General features: G+C 32.8%; 2 protein-coding genes across 3 annotated transcripts; both read right to left on the bottom strand.

Annotated features, from left to right (window-relative positions):
• Positions 1–4,038: 4,038 nt before the first annotated feature.
• On the bottom strand, positions 4,039–14,022 carry fab1 (fab1 kinase). Its single transcript, XM_065515110.1, has 10 exons — positions 13,417–14,022; positions 13,167–13,356; positions 12,589–13,105; positions 10,849–12,524; positions 5,896–7,453; positions 5,298–5,830; positions 5,072–5,234; positions 4,842–5,002; positions 4,590–4,751; positions 4,039–4,520 (listed from the first exon to the last, which is right to left on the bottom strand). Exons 1-10 carry the CDS (start codon positions 13,888–13,890, stop codon positions 4,333–4,335), a joined length of 5,622 nt encoding a protein of 1,873 aa, XP_065371182.1. The 5' UTR covers positions 13,891–14,022; the 3' UTR covers positions 4,039–4,332.
• Positions 13,870–17,529, bottom strand: LOC135963314 (anaphase-promoting complex subunit 13). 2 transcript variants are annotated; one of them, XM_065515111.1, is made up of 3 exons: positions 17,331–17,529; positions 14,160–14,306; positions 13,870–14,097 (listed from the first exon to the last, which is right to left on the bottom strand). In XM_065515111.1, exons 1-3 carry the CDS (start codon positions 17,370–17,372, stop codon positions 14,014–14,016), a joined length of 273 nt encoding a protein of 90 aa, XP_065371183.1. In that variant the 5' UTR covers positions 17,373–17,529; the 3' UTR covers positions 13,870–14,013. The 2 variants fall into 2 exon arrangements, with proteins under 2 accessions (XP_065371183.1, XP_065371184.1); XM_065515112.1 differs by having other exon boundaries at positions 17,260–17,524.
• Positions 17,530–18,031: the final 502 nt, after the last annotated feature.

Below are 18,031 nucleotides of genomic sequence, written 5' to 3'. Positions count from 1 at the left end.
ACGCCATATTTACAGAGTAGAGAACGAAGTCGATTGGCTGAAAATCGGCGTCTAGCCGCCTCTGTTAAATTGTATTAACACGCCGCCGGCGACTTGAATCGGTTAAAAATCTGAGCCGACTCAAAGTAAGCCGCCGATTATCACCTGCGTCGTTGAAACCATGTATTTGTATGGCAATGTTTTTACACATTTTTTTGTAAAAAAATAACATACATACATATATGCAAAATAAAGTATTATTTTTCAGTGTTTTAGAAACAAAATGAATGAATTATTTTTTCTTTTGAAATGTTTTAAAGCAGAATAGTTTTCAAGTGTATTGTTATGTATCGGCCGACTTTTTATAAATTCGCCTTGGTTTTTACAATAATAAATATGTAGATAGATTTGGTGTGGTGTGTACTATTGTGATACCCTTTAAAAATATAACCCGTGAATATTAACTTAATGCGAAGGTAAGAAATGAAATTGGAGCGAAAATATATAGAAGTTAGGTTCCATAAAAATAATTAAAGTGAAAAACCCAGTCCAAAGAAAGATAAAAAAGGACAGGATATAAGTATAGACTGGAATTCACATAGTCTCTCTAAAAATACCCAGCCTATTCCCCTGATAAAGCCTCATAGATTTCCTATATCATAACTAGCTATATTCCCCAGTTAATCATGTAATCTTCCCCTAGTCCCCCTGTAATCTTCCCCTAGTCATTTTTGCCTGGGACCCTATAGTCTAGGACAGTTACACAGAATATGTTCCACTGATCCATCTTTGGCCAAATAGACCTGAACACCCTACAATCCGTCCAAATCCGAACTCTGCATGGTCAGTTTACCATGCCTGGTCAGTTTACCATGCCTGGTCACAGTCCCCAATTCTTACCAATAGAATTCCTGTATGTGTACTAGGCATTGTAACCCTTTTTAGGCATTTCCTTAGTATTCTTATTCTATAATAATTTGTTATCAAGGAAGGTCCCTAAATACTTGGCTCCCTCTGATAAAGTCAGCTCAACGCCCTATATTTCCTGGTAGTGTCAGAATAACGTCATCCGCATAGGCAATTGTCTTCCTATCTTTAGATTCAAACATCTTGAGAATATAGTTCACCTAATGCAGCGCACTCTCCAGAGATCTCCTTTATACTTATTGAAACATACTTTGTTCCAGTCGCTCGAAACTCCTGTGAGTTTGGAACTATTGTACAACCTTCTAGCCGGTCTTTGAACGTAAAGTTCTTTGGTCCATCATTTAGGTTGCTTCCGCCTGCTTGGAAACTTCACCGGGCAGGATAGCACTCATTTAGTAAGTGGGTAAACTTATTTACCACACTATCCATGTCAAATGGCAACAATTCACGTGTATCCCGTCTAATCCGCAACTCTTATTTTTGTTAATCCAAGGATCTTGTATTAGGGCCAGGACCATCTTGGATTGGATGATAAATTTTGCCAATTCTGCCGAAGTTGCCTTACAGTAGTGTATATTTATATGCACCACTAGCAACTTCTTTGGTCTTGTCATGTTTCGAGTACCGAAACTTGCAAGTCCCAAGATCAAAATTGATAACCCATCACCCCATCCCTCCCGGTGTTCTCCTTGCACACCATTGAGGTAACTAGCCTCCACTGGTATGTAAGGAAATTACCGTTCTGTTTGGCCAGTATCGCCGGTCTGGGTTCCACTGGTCTTACGGGTGGTTGAACCCACACTGTAACAATTGACCTTAATGACAACTCAGAGGCGTGTATCACTTCCAGTTTAGAGTTTGGACTAAGTTCACCAAGTTTGCCAATTGAGGCTCTTAAGAATTCGAAGGAATTCTTATTGTCATAATTAACCATCTTGACCTTTAGCACAATCAGCACCTTTGAAGGATTCATCCTCCGAATTGCCACTAAATACGGCGATCTCGGCTAAAAACCTACCAATCAACTTGCTCAAAGATTTCTTCACCTTCTTAGGTGATGAGAACGGATGATCATCCCCAGATCTAGCTCTCTTATTTGTCTCCTTTTAGGAGCCTTTAAGAGCGCTAGCAGGAGTTGAACCACCAGTCTTCAGCGATACCTAGATTTTCAGTACCTTCGTCGTCGAATGCTGAACACTGCCAGCTTTGTTCCCTACTACCATCCACAGTTCTTGCCGAGGCTCTGAGAATTTGGTGCAATACCGTTCTTATTTTCACCTAATCGACATGCTAATGAGGTCGCCGACCCTACACACTAATGAGTGCTTGCCTGGTTGACGTCAGCATCTGCATGACACTCCCCAGAAGAAAACACAAAACTACAGTTACACAACCGTAAATTATTTCGGATTTAGCGACATCATGCCAATGCTTTTTGAGAAGATAATTCTACTTTGAGGTAAATGAAGCAGGACCTCTATTATCTATCTTAGCCAGATAAGCTAGAGATTTCCGGGTTCCGCTCCTAGCTTTCTCATCCTTCGTACGGCTGATATTAAAAATATCTCGTGGAGGCGCACTTTGTTAGGTAAGACCCTCATCACCACGGGTTCCCCTTAGTAATTTCCATACCCACTACTCTTACCACATCCTTTCCAGTTAAAATATAACGTTTAAAGAATTAATTTAAAAAAAATATGGAAATTTTTTCACTTTAGAAAGTCTGGCATTTCAAGGGTGTTGGAAACTCCATAATCATCTGGGCGTGACAGTTGGATGATGGAACAGTTAAGAACTTTCTTTTTAAAAAAAATAATCTCTGATGTTTCTTTTTACGAAATGAAATTTTGTGTACACATTTCATAATATATTAATTAGAATTGATGGTCAAATCAAATTCCAATAAAGTCAAAACTTCTAATTTACATCTGAATGATTAAGATCCATATATATTTTTATACCCTTCACTATGAGTGGCAAGGGTATATATAAGTTTGTTTTTAAAAAAAATTATGTTCTACTTTGCACATCTTATCAATAATAGGTTTATTTACTTCCAAAAAAAGTCCACTTCTCTGCCTTTCTCTGCCACTTGATGTAAAATATAACAAATTGTTCCCGATGATAATTGATAAAATATTAAAAAAAATACAAATATTCTTTGAATGTAGTTCTTATTTTGTTAACATTTTGAGATAACTAAAAGACAGATTTTCAAATGGGGTTTTAAGGTATTAAGGCAAAACATAACGTAATTCAAAATAAGTCCTAAAACACTAATAGCTCATATACTTTTTCTTTTGGACAGTGTCAAATTTTTGTTGCAATTTCATTCCGCATACGTTATAGCTAATTCTTTTTTCTAATTCATTTCAATTAATTCAAAATCAGTTCAATTCACTTTGAAAAATTAATTTGAATTAGAAACGAATTCTACAAATTCATTTGAATTGGAAACGAATTGCAAACGTACTTTTTCTATTATCTTCAGCTTATATGGACCCGAATCTACAAGTACAGACATTATGGAACTTTTTCTTTATTCTAACGGTACTTTTTGAATTTTCTACAATAGAATTAGATATATAGGACTGATTAAAAGTTCGACCTTTCTAATGGTAGTTTTTGTATATTCTTCACCAACGAACCCAGAAACATGGAATAAATCTTATATGTTCTTATAATTATCGAGTGGAAATCCTGGGGGGTTTATAGTACTTTTTCGTGGTCGTGGCTGAGAATTCAATTACCACATTTTCATTATTCGAATGGTGCTTTTTGTATTCTTTTAATGGTATTTTTTTAATTTTCTATAATAAGTGACCTAGAAATATGAAATTAAATAGGAATCAGGTGGAATAGGACGATAAATATTTTGAATATTGTGTACAAACGTTATTTGCTAATCAAATAATTTGGTAAATTAAGATGTTTCATGCTACATAAATTACACATTTATATTACAATGGCGCCCATAAACTAGAGTTTATGGGCGCCGAGGAATGTGTCGCATGACACCCTCACATTTTCAACTGTCCAATAAACCCTACTTCGTATGGTGGATTTATGGAATTACTTGACCTCCGTGCAGACAGAACCCTATATGCTACAACAATACCAAAGACAAAACGATTGTATGTTATATATAACAAAGTGTGCTATTTTTATTTTATTTGTTGAAATTCTAAAACACTGACAATATCTGTGAACATTTTCTTTTTCTTCAACACATTAAAACTATACATAGATAATTATAATTATATAGTTAAGTTTTAAATCAAAATTTGGTTTTCATAAAAACTCATGTACATATTTAAATATTTTTAAGTTTATGCATTTCAATATCAAACTGATATTACTACTATCAAACGTATTAGTTTCTTTTTTCCGCTATATTTAATATTGGATTTAGTAGAGATTTAAATGTCAAATTTTCGATAGGCCCTCCCAACGATCGGGTACTGTATAGAAATAACGATCCATTGCATCGGCAAAACGTAATCTATAACGTTCTGGTGGTATAATTGTAGGCAATTTACCCATGCCACCCAATATACCCGTTTGTTTAACAAACGATTCCACTTTCTTATCGAAGGTAAACGTACGAATATAATCTGCAAAATACAACACAAAACAATTAACGAAATATGCACATAAAAAAAGTACTTGTAGTATAATCTTACCTATGATACCCAATACTAAAACACCATTATTTTCATCTAAGCCCACCAGTAAGGAATAGTCCATAACTTGATTCTTTTCCAAAAAACAAGCATCACGATTGATGGCATCTTTCAAAACCACTTTGCTGTGTGTTAAAATGTATAAAGGTTTCAACCAGGACACTTAAGAATAATAAGATTAAGAAGAATGTACAAAAATAATTAAAATAAAATTAGTAGGTGTGTTAGATGCCAACAAATTAAATAAATTACTTTGTACAAAATTTTCGTCTAGTAAAACAATATCTCCTTGCTGTTGATTCATTGGATCCACTAAACGATTACGTTCTGAACCTTTCAAGTCGAATTTATTTTTAATATCACATTCATAAAAGAGATTTTCCATAACCAGCAAAGATTTTTCAACAAATGAACTGCAAAATATTGAATATAAATTTAAACCAGCAGGTCTCTTTTTAAGAAACTAAAGTTGTAAAACTTACTCTTTCTTTTTTATGGTAACTTTAAATACACCAAAGATTTTAGCCAATAAGGTAGGTTGATTTTGTTGCTGACATTTTCCAATGTAATCAAAATAGTTGGGAGCAAAATTTTCAAAACTATTTATATCACTTTTTGTCATTTCTTTCAATACAAAACGATCATCTACATAAACCAAAAAAAAAGAACCTTAATATATCTAAATGATTAAATTTGATCAGAATTTACCCGATGTTTTACAAAAACGAGATCCTGATTTTCCTCCCTTGGCTTCCCACTGTACACTGCTGCAAAGAGAGCGTGCAAAATAATAACGACATTCTTCGCTTGCATCAACTTGGACACGAGAGTTGTCATCTTTATTGTTTGTGCTGCTGCTACTGTTGCTGTAGTTTTCCCATTTATTATCGTTAGCTGTTGTAATGTTTAGTCCAGCATCGCTGGGTTTACGCACTAACTCTATTTCGGGGCCATTTTTACTTTGTGAAACTTTCAGTTCTTCCCTCTTTTTACTTTGTTCGATTTCACGGTACAATGATTTATCCAACTTGGGAGCTTTTATGGTTCTAGCTCTCATTTGGTCAAATTCTTTGGCAAAATACATTTTACATGTAAATTGTGTGTTATTATCTTGGAACGTTATTTCAATATGAGAATTACTCGTCTTGGATTTTGAGCGTTCTTCTTCTTGATTACTATTCGATGTGGCCGCAGGAGGTGGTGTATTATTTTCTTTGCCATTATCATCGGTTTCGTAGTTACTGATAATAAAAATCAAAAAGTTTATGATAGATAACAAGCAATAGTGAATCAGTGTTCATTTTACCTTTCTTGTGATTTCCTCTTTACGTGAGGACTTGGATTGATATTGACTCCCGTGTTGCTAGATATTGATGTGGTGTCGGCTGCACTCTGTTGATTGGCCAAAACACTCAATATCCTTTTATATTCCTGAGATGTCAAACAATAAGCAATTATGGAACTAAAATCATGGTCGTGTACTACCATGGGAAATGCTCCCAGTGGCAGGGTGTAATGTTCCAAATTACTAAAAGGCGATTGTAAAAGATTAACCGGACCTGTCGATGGTAATAGTTGGGTTAACATTTTCTTGATCGTTTTCTTATCCGAAGAAGGCACTGTTGTCGCCACGGTGGGCATAACAAAATGGGAATCTGTAGTACTCTTGTCTGTCGCACTTGTGGGTGTTTCATTCGTATTGGAAGTAGTATCTAGCGAATCTTCATTTCCTAAAAGACGAGGGGTATCGGGGGTTTGTGTTGTGGTTGGTGAGATATCGGAGTGGTCTGAACGCAAGTCTTCGGTACAAATTGTACCAGCATCTACTGTATGGTGTCCTGAATCATGTCCTTGTTTGGCGGCCAATTTTTGTGCTACAGCCATTTCATGTAGGCGTGGACCCCACTGCTCTATACTTTCAGCCAAAACCCTTTTCGACATTAATAAAGCATCGTTTATGTCATAGGGACTGGCTTTATTTTCCGTTAGCAATGTTTGTATTATTTCCACATGCTGTTTGAAAATAAATTGATCTTTACTCAAAATCATTTTCAAACTCGATACTAAAGGCGAACTTTCATCTTCAGTAGCTAAATCGGCAATACGTTCGTGTATGCGAGTATAAACTTCATGACCTTTCATGGAGAAATTTTTAACTTCCTCCAGCACCTCAAAACGACTAAAAGCCTTAGGTGGATGCAAATGCAGGGTAAGTAATGGCAAAGCGATTTCCCAAGTTTCTAAAGGAGTATATTGAAATTTAGCTGCCACACCACGATAACTGAACTGATGAACATAGTCGCGATGCAGGGAGTGCTGACAGTTAACCTTTGTCCCAATACCACTTTCATCCGCCACCGATCTTTTCTTATAAGCATGACCGTGAAAACGTAATTCCAAGTATTTGGCCAACGACAGGCATTTTGTAGTTTCTGAAAGGGGCACGCTGGGTGTAACCTCATTACATATACTGCACCAGGCTGTAAAATATATACTATTTAGATCCGACTTGGTATTGTCTTCGCTTAAGAATACTTTAACACAGCCCATTGAGTGTACGTAACGTCTGGTATGACCCAACATCGGTAGGTTGCATCGTGTGCATATCGACGATAAACGACAGCAATAACGTTGTAAAAATTGGCCCAACATAATGTCTTGCTGCCCATAGAATTTCATATCCAATAGTGTAGGTGGGGCACAGAAAGAAGATGCACCTTTTGGATTGAAAAAGAAACTACAAAATAACACTGGCAATCGTTGATGATTTTCGATATCAAGTGCGTCCTTGTAAACATTATCCTCTTGAGCTTTTTGTGACATTTGACTTTTAATTTCCTTTCGTCCTTTTAGGAATTTGAACACTTAAAATACAAGAAAAAGAAACATTTGTAAATACACATTTAATTGGTTTTAATTTTACACCCCCCACTTTATTTCGCTCTTTAAGCATAAGTTCGTATAAATTCAAACATACTCAGCAAACAAATAAAAAATAAAATTATGAAACAGTAAAAGATCTATATGCGGATGTGCCAATCTTATATTAAACAAGTAAGAGAGCTATATACGACTGTGCCGAATATTATATGTATACCCTTCACCAAATTATACTTCAAAATAAAAATTTTAAATATTTTTAGGAAACAAAATTTATTTTTTTCCAAACTAGTTTTTTTTTAAATTTTTTTGAACATTTTTTTTCGAATTGTTTTTTTTTAATTTAAAAAATATCTATAAGGATCCAGAATATATCGCTGGCTTAATATGCAAAGACCCTAAGTCCACAATAAGTAAAAATACATTGATTACAAAAAAATGTGCCAATCTTATATTAAACAAGTAAGAGAGCTATATACGACTGTGCCGAATCTTATATGTATACCCTTCACCAAATTATACTTCAAAATACAAATTTTAAATATTTTTAGGTAAACAAAATTTATTTTTTTCCAAACTAGTTTTTTTGAATTTTTTTTCGAATTGTTTTATTTTTTTAATTTAAAAAATATCTATAAGGATCCAGAATATATCGCTGGCTTAATATGCAAAGGCCCTAAGTCCACAATAAGTAAAAATACATTGATTACAAAAAAATGGTCGGTCATGCCCAACCATTTTTTTCTTTTAAAATTTAAAAAAGTAATTTTCGGAAGATGGACCGATCGCCATCAAAGTTATTTGCGTTGAATTTTATGTGTATACCAACATTTTTAAGATATTTATGCTCGTTAAAGTGATTTTTGGAAGCGGGCCCTATATGGGAGCTATGACTAATTATAGACCGATCGGCATGAAATTATGTGACATGATTTCCATAGTATAAAGTATTTCGGGAGGACATTTGTATGGGAGCTAGGGGAAATAATGGACCGATTTCAGCTAGTTTCAATCGGCTTCGTCCTTGGGCCTAAAAAAAGTGTATATACCACATTTTATCGAAATGTCTTCAAAATTAATCGACTCATAAATTGATTCTGAGTCTATCGGTATAATTTAAGGTGGGTGTTAGACTAATATTTTTGGGCGTTACAAACATCTACACAAACGTAATATAGCTATGTATATTCGGCTGTGCCGAATCTTATATATCCTTCACCAAATTGTACTTTAAAATACAAATTTTAAATATTTTTAGGCATACAAAATTTAAAAAAAAAAATTAAAATAGTTTTTTAAAATTTAAAAAAAAATTTTTACTAAATATTTTTTTTTAAGTTTTTTTTAAATTATTAGTGAAAAACAAGTAGGAGAGCTATATTTGGCTTTGCCGAATCTTATATATCCTTCTTAAAAAAGTTTTTTCGAAATTTTTTTTAAATTTTTAAAAATTAAAAAAAGAATTTATGGCAAAAAAAAAAAATTTATGAAAAAAAATTCCGGTTAAAATATATTTTTCCTGATTTTGTCCCATTGTAGGTCCAACTTATTATATAAATCGTTACAATGGACTTTGAAATTTCTATCATTAGATACCAATATTGTCTATATTAATCACTTAGAGCTAGTTTCTGGGATAAAGATAATCTACATTCATCGCTTAAACCTAGATTAAACTAAAAATTGTGTTTCTCACTTATTGTTTATATGCTATATAATCTAGGTTTAACTGAGCATCATTGGTGAGTTAAACTTAAGTATAAAATGCCAATGCACAAACTGATGAAAAATAAAATAAACAATTTAGCACAGCAGCTCATTGTTTTTATTTGCTTTATTAACATAAATATAATTTTTAATATACATTTTATATACTTTAATGTTACTTTTTCTTTTACAAAGTAAAAATTTACAAAAAAAATTATGTACGCGGTTGCTTTTTCTTATAAAATTTAAAGTGTTGCCATATTTATATAAACAAATTTGAGGAATAAACATGTGATTTGACTCAAAAGTATGGCAATGCTAACAAAATTAATCTATTAGTGAGAAACACAATCATTGGTTAAATCCCGGCAAAATATGCTTCAGGTTTAATATAACAGCGTGTTAAGCTGAGTTTAACTGACAAGTAAGAAACTAGCTCTTAGTAATCCAGATAAGAAATGAAAGACAAGTTTTAAGAAAAAGACATAAGTCCATAGAAAAAATACAAACTAAGCAATAGAAAAAGCTCTAAGTCCAAAAAACCTTTTATCTCGGCTAATACTTATGTTATCATTTTGCTTTTACGCACATCGAAAACAAAGAAAAATACAAAAAAATTGCGTTTACAGAATTCAAAAATATTTACGCAAAAAAAAGTTTGAATGTTTTTTGTCTCTCCTGTAAAATTTTAAAATATGGACTTCATTATTGTATGGCAATGCTTGTCCATGCGCAGCATCTCTCAAATTTGGGAACTGTTTTTATTTATGATTCTTTACAAAACATTTATGCGTTCATGAATGTCACAAAGTATTGCTTTGCCTTGTAATTGCTTTGCATTACTGCGTTTATGAAGTCGGCCGTTATATTAAATAACTTCATTAAAATAAAAAAATATAAATTTTAAATGAGAAATTTTTTTTGTGTCTAAAATTTTATGGATTTTATTAAGTTTTTTCCTTCTCCTGTAAAGAAACAAAATATCGAGTTACGCCTTTTTTATATTAAGCCATGGATATACTTTATAGGGTCGGAAAATTATATTGTGAAAATTACAAACGGAAAGACAAACTTATATATACCCTTCTCACTCGTATTCGTTTTAATAATTTCTTTCGTATTTTTCAACTTTAAGAAACTATAACCAAAGACCTTGGATTCTAAAGGTTTGCAATATTGTTGCTAGTAGTGTAGTTGATACAAAATTGTTTGTTATTTTGTCAAAATCGTAAACACTTACTGCCATATTCATAAAAAATTTTAAATTTATAAATGGTTTATAAATCAAAATTTCCATACAAACCTTTGATTAATTAAAAAATTGTTTATGAATACGGGGTTAAGAAATAATTAACCCTAAAGGTCGATTTGATAAATTTTAAAAGAAGTGTTTTGCCCATATATTTTGTAATTATATATAAAAACTTTTTCGCTAAACCACTAAGCACCTGTAGCTTTCCAGGAAAATTTATTTACAAACAGAACTCAAATTCTCGTTTTTCAGGCCAAAAACACCATAGAACCAAAATTATTATTTTAATTTAAGTTGTTAAAGGGTTAACGATTAGTTAAGATTATTTCAAACATATTTTATCAGAATTTTCCAAGAAAATGGTTCTCATTTGGTACTAGCCCATAAAGGCCCGTCTAATTTTATATCAATTATACTTACATCTTGGCCTTTTGGGATACCTTCCACCGTACGCTCTAAACTCTGCCAGCAGAGTTTGTATTTCACGATTGTCAATCGGGGTAGTTATTTTCAATTTCAGAAACTCATGCGATGGATTCAATTCTAATTGTTCGATATCAGTTGGAATAATTTCACAGCTCTCTAAGCGTTCATAATTGTAGGCGTTGTAATTTGTTGCATTTGCAGAGTTTACATTCGACCATAATTTTGAATAGTACAATTCAGCTGGAAATAAAATACGCAGTGGGCACTTGCGCCCTTGTTCGGTTTCCAAATAGGGCAAGGGAAATGTAAGGAATGGACTAACCGATAATAAAGTAGAACTAAGAGCACTACGAAATCGGTTATCATAACGATGTTCTACGGCCAGCTGAAGATTGTGTGGGTTGTCTGATGAAATTTTCGATTCAGCAGATCGCAGAGGATCCGTAAAATCTGCCGATACATCAGTGGCCGTAGTTAGAATTTTTTCTTCAGATTTGCGTTCAACTACAACAGGACGTGGTTTATTGGAAGACGTTGAAATCGCTGAACGTAATTGTGGTACTTCTTCGTCTTCTTCATTGGTCGGATGATTGATATCGAGAGATTTCTCGTTTATATTGGCGTTTTCGTCGGCAGGACTTGTTTCTTTGGAATCAAATATGGGTGGCTTTGGTGTTAGCGGCTCTGCAAACTCATCCAGCAGAAAGGACATTTCCAAACGCCAGTTATAACGGGCGTACACCAAAAATGAGGCAACTTTTTTAACTTTGGCCAACTCCTTGTTGGAGCCACCTCTTAAAAGGCAAGTAAAACCCCTTGGACTTTGTAATTTCTCAAAGAACATTAGTGTCTTTGTGGCACCCATGCCATCGTTGTAACTGCGTATATAGAATGCATCACATTTACCAAGATTTGGTTGTGAAATATTACCCTCAATACTGGTGAGGACATCGCATTGTAAAGTGCGTGCCAAACGATCCATAACCGAAAGTTTTACATCCAAAACTAAAGTAATTCCATTTGATCTTAAAATATCTTGTGCTACACCGGCTACATTTTTATGCACCAACACTACATTGGGCTTAAAGCTCATTATGCGTGCACACACATTTCTCAAATATTCTTTCTCCTGCAGCAGAACAGTGGATATACTTACAAATTTGCCTTCAATACGTTCATATACAATGGGACATTGCAGCAGCAATATTTGTGGTTGTTCCACTCTCGTTGCCATGTCCTTGTGGGCCACATTTTTCGAAAATACCACACCACCCACAATTGTACACTCCAGTCGCTTGCCACCTGGTACTTTTTTGAAATTCACATAGTTTCTTATATCCATCAATTCATTAGTACAGTATTCGGGCTTGAAATGGTTTGCGGCACGGCAACACAAAGGATTTAGAACTTTAGCCCATTGTAAATCCAATTGGAATGTCCTCAGCATTTGCGTTAGCAGTTGCTCTTCGTGATCACAGTATGATTCTAATAGTTTTGACGTTGTCGTGTGCATAGAGTTGTCCAATTCTACATCACGCGTGGATTTAAGATTAAATGAAGCATCAAGTGATTTCGGTGGATGTGGTTCAATGCCAAATTGCTCATACTGAGGACTAAGAATTTCTTCTGTTTGATTGATTTCCATAAAGTTAATGGCTTCCAATGCTTGTCTGTCGTAAACATAAAAACACGAAAATAGTATTAAAAAATATTTACCATACAAGTAGTAGTTACCTTGGCAGAACGCTAACAAAACGATAATGTAGATTTTCATCAAATTCTGTTTCCTCTGAATCATTTACAATCGGTTGTATAAATCCAGCATCTAACATTGCATTCAAAATTGCTACTGCTTGCACTTTGTTCGAAGACTTGTTATTTGTGTTGAGAAACTCAATCATTTCTACTCCACAGTTTTGTGCAGGCAAAACTTTGCGCATTTCTTCGTGTAGGGTGATGAGGGAATTTGACTGTTGCAGAATGTTTTTACGATCATCCATTGTCAAACTAATGGGCGGTTGGTGGGCTGCAAAACGTTCTTCTTGATATCCTACAGAAACTTTACGTTCTAATTGTGAACGTGTTGGTTCTGCTATTAAATTTGCAGGCTCCGCGTCATTATTTGTCTCCAACTTACTTGTCAGATCATGTTGCAAAGCTTGCAAATCCGAATTTAGATCCTTGGTTATATTGGGAGAACGTAGATAACTGAGAACAATTTTCGAACAATAGTTGCACACCTTTAATTCCCCTAATGATGAATAAACGAGTTATTTAAAATTAAATTTTAGACCATACCATATTGAACATACCTGAGCACATTATAATCTTTCCCGGCACCACTTGATTGCAGCACTTGGAGCAAAATATTTGACCACATAGACGACAATGGTGTTTGCGGCGAAATGTTGAAAACTTTTGAGTACAATCATAACATTCTTTAGCTTTAGAATCAGGCATCCAGAATCGATGCAAGTCGGTATCTTTATAGTTACGCAAATCCTTAATTTAAAGGTATAGAAATTACTAGATAATATTTTATTACAGAGTTTGTTTCCTTACATTATTTTTGGAAGCCATCATAGTTCTCATGCGTTTTAAAACATTGACCATGGTGCGCCCTTCATGCGCTTCCATGGGTAATGTATCAGCCTTACCCACTGAACTGCTATCATCTGCAGTATTTGATGACGTTTCAGCGCCACCGCCACTCCCAACACCGCTATTCGCTTTGGTTTGATATAAGCCATTCGAATTAATGCTAGACGATGAACTATCTCGTGTTATAGTCGAATTATCTGGCTGAACATTTGCATCTGCATAAAATACTGATTTTGTAGTGTTGGAAGTTGTGGATGATGTGGGCGATTGGGGAGGATTGACACTAGATAAATCATTCACCGTATTGTAGGATTGATTGTAGGCATTTTGAATTTTATTTACAAATCGGCCAAATAATGTTTCTGGCTCTTCTTCAAAATCACGAGCAAACTCTGTGAGTTTTGACATAGAATGAAGATTTTGATTTGAACTCATATTGTCAGTGTTTGATTCTGTTTTGTATCTTATTTTATTTTGTATGTTAAAATTTATAAGTTTTAACTAACTACAATGCAAATAATAGTTTTGCTTTGTTTCTTATTTGGTTTTTGGGAATATTTAAAAAGTTGTTGAATTTAGTTGATCATTCAGTGATGATTCAGGTGCTAATGAACCCAATGCTAAATCAGTCCATTTTTGTTCCTAAAAGTTTTATTTATTTATATTATTAAAACTGCTATAAATAAATATATGTGTGCATTTACCTGTTCACTTATGGTTAAATGCGAATCGCCACCATCTGCTTCGGGATCAGGTAGTTTATCAGCCGGTACAAGTATCTGATCGAATGGCAATTCTTCTTCGCGCCACTTATTGTCAACAATATCTAATAAATGTCCATCGGCTGGTGCCTGCAAATAACACACACACATTATATTAATTGTAAAATCGATTAAGTTAGTGAGTAATTCATTAAATTAACTGTCTATTAATTTTGATTTTTGTCGGTTTAATAATTAATTGAAGCTATTATTATTTTCAGTGATTTTTGTTTTGCGTTTTGAACTTTACGTTTACTTATTGTCTCTAACTGACGTCATTTTCACACAGAACTGCGATAATTTCTAACAATGATACTCGTACATCAAATATTATACTGTTGTTAATATTTTTGGAGCTTTTGCTTTTCATATCAATAGGTTTTTATCTAAATACTTCACAACTTTTTTTTTTGTAAATTTTTAATAGTTTTGTTGTTTTTGGCTAAAATATTTTATAAATGAAATATTACAATACTATACAAAACAAACAAATTATAATAGAAAATCATTTTATTGGTAATATCAAAATAATTATAAGTACATTTAGATTCGGAAGGGCAAATTTGGCATTTACTCACTCCCTTCAAAGTTCATAAAAATAGCTGAATTTTCTGCTGAACTATTGTTTATTTGTCATGCCCACTTAAGATATATCCCAAACTTTTTTTTTAAAAAATTTCCCGGCGATAAGCGTATGTGTATATAAATAAATACATACAGTGGTTGACAATTCAATAAAAAACTTTTCAAAATATTTAATTAATAGGACAAAATCCAAAAAAAATTCTTATGGAATTTATGTTTTTTTAGTATTTTATTAAAATACTAGCTAAAACCCGATGTGCTTCGCTACTCGTACCGTAATCTATGTAAAATTAGTTACTAATGTAATAAAAAGTACATTATTCATTTCATATTTTCTAACCTTAATGTGAAATGTAATTAAATTGAAAAGTTTAGAATAAAACATATTTGTAGTTAATGTTTAGTATATAATATTTTGTATTATTTGTTGTTCTAAAGACAATATTTTTGATTTTTCCATCTGGTACATAGACCCATAAGTCTTTGGGATTTCCAACCCGCGAACAAGCAACTGAAAGCTGTCCATGTGAAAAACATGGATTTTCTAGATCATTGCAAAATCTAAGCAAATAGGAAACTGCAATCGGTTAAAATCAAATGGCATTTCCGAAGTTATCATCAGAATACGTGGCAGTTATACATCTGTCCCTTTATACTTCCGAGTTATAATGGACGCCTCGATTGTATTGTTCATTAATTTCTGTATGTCGAGTGTCATTATAAAGCCGTGGTTTATTAAAGTAATTCTTAGCGGCTATATATGTATATAAATAGAAGGTTTTCAAATGTTTACAAATATTAACATTTAGCCCAATTATGAATAAAAATTCCCCGGGAGTTTTTTCCCTTTTTTTCCAATAAAGTCCAATTTCGGAAGGACATTTGTATGGGGGCTAGGTGAAATAATTTCGGTCCTTGGGCCGAAATAATAATATATACCAAATTTGATCGAAATATCTTCAAAATGGCGACCTGTACTCTGCGCACAAGGTTTACATGGACAGCCGACCAGCCAGCCCGCCAGCCAGTCGGACGGACATCGTTTAATCGACGTTAAAATTCAACTCTCATAAAGAAAATAATCACACGACCTTATTTCATGATGATGGAATATGGCCCATAATTGGTCATAGCTCCCATATAACCCACTTCCGAAAATCACTCACGAATATAAATTATTGAAATTTTAAAAGAAAAATTAAAAAAGCAAATGAGACTTGCCAAAGTTTCGTTGCAATCTATTTTACAGCATATTGCTGAAAAAATTTTTGAGTTGCAAAAAGACGCTGTAATGGAAGCGGAGAAGACAGATTTTTTAAGCTGTATTTGGATTCCTCCGGAAAAAGAACTGTATTTAATCGACCATTTTAAATGTTCTTTGGCAAATTGTATACGATGAGTTGGGTTTTTTTAGAAATAAGAGTTTTTTCGCGGGGCGACAGCATTCAAGACCAGACTAATTTGGCCAATGACTAACGGTTTGAAAACTAATTTCCAATTTTAGTATATTAACCTCCCGGGGAGTAATTTTTTTGAATTTCTTAAACTCTGTTGCTATAAATTATCTAGTCTTCGATTAGTTTTACGAGGTCGGTACCCCAAATAATGAGTTTTTACAGAACCTGGCTTATGTTTTAATATTCTCTTCAATCCAGCACTAAAATCGTATATTATTTTGGTTTTTAAATGATCACAAATATTGACTATATCTATTTAAAAACTTTTACAAAATTATCAAAATAAAAAAAATATTGTAATAACGGTAAATCATGATTTTGAAGTTTAAAAATTTCCATTGTTTTTCAAATTTTATCATTGGAATATACATACATTTGATAAAAGCTCATGTTTTTGTAAACTGAAATTACGGCATATATCAATTGGCCTTTCCAATTAATAAATAAAAAATATATGTAATTTTCAAATTCCATTGTATTGCGACTGTGTGTTTGTTATTATTGGTGAGAGAAACCATTCCCAAACGTACAACAAATTTATATTTTTGGACATATTACTTTCGATTTCAATAACATTTTATGAACTTTGAACTTTTATTTAATACTTCTAACCGCAAATGAGGCTTTATATACATTTTGAAACGAATTCATAAATAAATACCTACATATACAAATTGAAATTGTTTTTTTACTTCAAAAATAAATACAATCCTTGTAGGAATATGTAAAAGTTTTGTAATCCAAATGACGTAGGTATTGTAGATTTATAAGATATAAAAGAAAAATTAAAAATCAAGGTCATACAATATACCCAATATGACTTAAAAATTATTGTCCCACAAAATGGGTTTAATGCACCCTTTCAAATGGTATCTATGTATAATTACATTTCTATTTATTTATCATAAACAGAAATCAAAACGATTTATGGCTAATAAATCAATCAGCAATTGTTTAATAAACTAACTACCATAAAACAACAAACTCTATTCCCAACTCACCTGACTGTCCATCACTATTTTATTGTCTCAAATCGATTTTAGAATACCACTGTAAACTTTATTAAACTTGCCTTAAAATTTGTTTTATTTCTTGGTGATACTCGTATTTGCATAGATTAGTGCACAAGAATAAATGAGGCTAATTATTTTTCACAGATGTTACTAGCATATAACTGTTTTTATCACTTGATTGCAAATAAAATAATTTATGTAAATATTAATCATCAACAAAATAAATATGTGTAGTACTTTAGCAAAAACTCACAAAAAAAACAGTAACATATTGAAAGAAGAAGAAAAAACAAACTGTCAAATATAATAACCGATGACAGATGTTGTTGACAGTTGATCTATTATCAATGCTATTCAATAACAGATGGCGCAGCTAAAATTAAAAATGTTGCTAAGTAAACAACAACAACTTTTTACTTAAAATTCTATTGCTAATTTAGCGATTTTCTTATAAAATCTAGTGGAAACAAGTCGGTTTTAGGAACAAAATTTATATTTCTTACGATTGTCTCGCAATGGGTTGATAAAAAATTATGTAATTTTAAATACTTTTTTAAGCATTTTCCAACGATTGTTTAGGATAACCAAATTGTTATCAATACAATAACAAGCATCGTGTAATTATAATTTATAAAGAATATCTCATAAAGAAAACTACATTTTATAGATTTTCATTTTTATATCCTTCACCTTCGTGAGAAGGGTATATATAAGTTTGTCATTCCGTTTGTATTTTCTACATTTTTCATTTCCGACCCTA

Source organism: Calliphora vicina, chromosome 1 (assembly GCF_958450345.1).
Source record: "Calliphora vicina chromosome 1, idCalVici1.1, whole genome shotgun sequence".
In the NCBI taxonomy this organism is placed as follows: domain Eukaryota; kingdom Metazoa; phylum Arthropoda; class Insecta; order Diptera; family Calliphoridae; genus Calliphora; species Calliphora vicina.
Note: the sequence above shows the minus strand (reverse complement) of the source record. Positions and strands in the feature narration are given on the sequence as shown.